This window comes from Crassostrea angulata, chromosome 7, assembly GCF_025612915.1.
Source record: "Crassostrea angulata isolate pt1a10 chromosome 7, ASM2561291v2, whole genome shotgun sequence".
Lineage (NCBI taxonomy): Eukaryota > Metazoa > Mollusca > Bivalvia > Ostreida > Ostreidae > Magallana > Magallana angulata.
This window is the reverse complement of record NC_069117.1, coordinates 57,048,420-57,050,861: the sequence shown is the minus strand read 5'-3', so window position 1 is coordinate 57,050,861 and position 2,442 is coordinate 57,048,420. Positions and strand designations below refer to the sequence as shown.

Below are 2,442 nucleotides of genomic sequence, written 5' to 3'. Positions count from 1 at the left end.
GTAATTAGTATTTTATTTGAGATCCCCATGTGTGTCATTAATGGAGTCCAACAAGGATATGATAAATAAATAATAATAAACAGAATAAAGTATGAATATTTTATGAGAATATTTACGCAAAAGAAAACAAAAAACGTTTATGTTGGAGAATTGCTACTGGAGTTCTTTCTACCATACTGGATGATGATAGGTCTGTCTTTCAGTAAATAACCGTTCACATGCTCCAAAGCACGGGATGCTGAATTAGTATCTACAAAGTATATTTTAAATATTTAATCAAAAATGAAATGACCAGGAAACATTTACAACTGCTAATTTACTGCTAATTAACCCAAACTTAGTGAGGATGGTTGAACTGATGCAGCAAATGCAATAAAATGTGTAATAAGAGGTAACGTAATAAAGGCTAATACCAGGAAATGTAATAAAAGCTTGTCCTCTCATTCTGCCAGTCAGCACTCGATACTCTAAACCACCAGCTCCCTCTGGTAAAAATTTGTTGAATATAGACTCAAGATCTTGCTGATGAACTTTATTTGATAGGTTCTTCAAGTAGAGAATCTGTTGAGATGGAACAAAAGTTATAGTGTAAGATGTTTGCACTTGCTTCACCATGAATCTCCACCAACCCTCTACCAATGTCTACACCCCACCCAAAAAGAAAAATTAAAACGGTTCATCAAATTTAATATTTCAACCCATGCCAAACACAGAAATATTTATATTTTTTTTTAGAGCATAAACATATATCAAAGAACTAAAAACACAAACATACTTTGCTGAGTTCACCTGGTGCATAGTTCTCAAATCGAGGTAAGTTTTTGATTTCCTCAATTGCTAGTCTGTTGTTCTGAATATCCTCTAAAGAAACCTCTGGTACCGGATTTCTGGGCCTTGGTTTACACGTCGCAACATCACCAATTTCTCCTTCCTCCTGTACCCTATTTGTACTTGAATCAAATGTAGAACTTTCTGTAGTAACCACTCTACTCCCATCACTTGGTAAGCCTTTCATATCAATCTCATCAGATGTAGGTTCCTTGTTTTTCTGTTTCCGTTTACGCCTTTTTGACTTTCCTTGGCTGGATCCTTTTGTGATATTCTCCAGTATTTCTGGGAGCTGGCTCATTGGATCATTAGGCAGAGTTCTTTCCCTTGGATCAAGAACCGTTGTCAATGCATTCATTACCTTTTTCTTGTCATCAGAGTTACAGTCCCGTAGAAGTGACCTTTCCAATTCCATTTCATGCCTAGTCAAAGCTTTTTGGCCATGAAATTTATCCTTTTGATCTAAATCTATGTTTTTCTTTTCAATTTTTTCCTGAATTTTCTGTAGCCTTTCCTCCATGATTGATGGGTCTATTCCAAAGTTTCTTTTTTTCTGGGGCTACTCAATATATAAATATATAATCATGAATACAAGTAAGTATGACATGAATTTACATTTAATATTATTTGAAAACATATCATTATTTATTGGTAGAAAAATATATGCTTTATATATAATATGTTTCTTTTCTATTCTTTTTTTTTTTTTTGATAAATCATAATATATTGAAACTTGTAGAATAGATCTCCTAGTGCCTTTATACCTTGTTTGAATCATCTGCCATCATTTTGAGCTGAATCTCCTCGTCTGTCAAACCACATTTCTTCAGTTCTTCTGTGTAAGCATCAAGCTTGTCAACTTCTTGAAACTGGTCCAGAGATGTCAGCCCTGAGAGGGAGTTGACAGCTGGACAGTGGGCAGATGCAGATGTGAAAGTCCGCTTCTGGGACAGTTGTCTTAAAAAATGAAGAAGGTCTTTGTGAAACTTATAAGAAGTATTTGTTTGTGTGGAAATATTTCTGATATAAACAGTTCTGTAATGAGTGTAAAACATTTTGTTGATTATCACATTGAGGTAAAATTACATATAATATTAATGGACATTATCAATTCTTTTTCTATAAACATATGAGATCAATGATTGCCAGTACTATTGGCTTTATAAGTCCAAATGTATAGCCTAATTAAGATACTTGATAGGCTAGATATTCGGGCGGGAGTAGGGGTGTAAATTGTTCAATACACGTTTCTCTTTTCGATTCTCCGTCTGCTTACTGATGTATGGTGACATCCTTCTGTAGTTGTTTGTCCAGAAGATTCTTGAGTTGTTTCTGCCCCTCTGTGATAACCTCTTCATCTGGTGGGGCTATCTCTGGTCTCCATCTCTTCTTTTGTAGTGACAGGTCCATTCTTCATAAAACTAAAATCATTATTAATTATTTTTCAGAATTATGTCACAATCAAAGTGTACATCTGGACATAGCAATCATAGAAATTTCAATAAATCGTAATCAAACACTAAAAATATTCAAAAGCATTACTACCTGCTCAGAGACAACTAAGTCTACTTTCACTTTGGTTTTAATTTTTACTTTGCATTGCTTACTTCCGTT

At 34.2% G+C, this 2,442-nt stretch overlaps 1 protein-coding gene across 3 annotated transcripts; it reads right to left on the bottom strand.

Moving 5' to 3' along the window:
• Positions 1-79: 79 nt before the first annotated feature.
• Positions 80-2,442, bottom strand: LOC128155133 (RNA-binding protein 41-like). Of its 3 annotated transcripts, none has more exons than XM_052816699.1 (6): positions 2,374-2,442; positions 2,105-2,249; positions 1,593-1,785; positions 776-1,387; positions 414-642; positions 80-250 (listed from the first exon to the last, which is right to left on the bottom strand). In XM_052816699.1, the coding sequence occupies exons 2-6, from the start codon at positions 2,236-2,238 to the stop codon at positions 138-140; spliced, it is 1,281 nt and encodes a 426-aa protein (XP_052672659.1). In that variant the 5' UTR covers positions 2,239-2,249; positions 2,374-2,442; the 3' UTR covers positions 80-137. The 3 variants fall into 3 exon arrangements, with proteins under 3 accessions (XP_052672659.1, XP_052672660.1, XP_052672661.1); XM_052816700.1 differs by having other exon boundaries at positions 2,105-2,239; positions 2,374-2,403; XM_052816701.1 differs by lacking the exon at positions 2,374-2,442 and having other exon boundaries at positions 414-561; positions 2,105-2,354.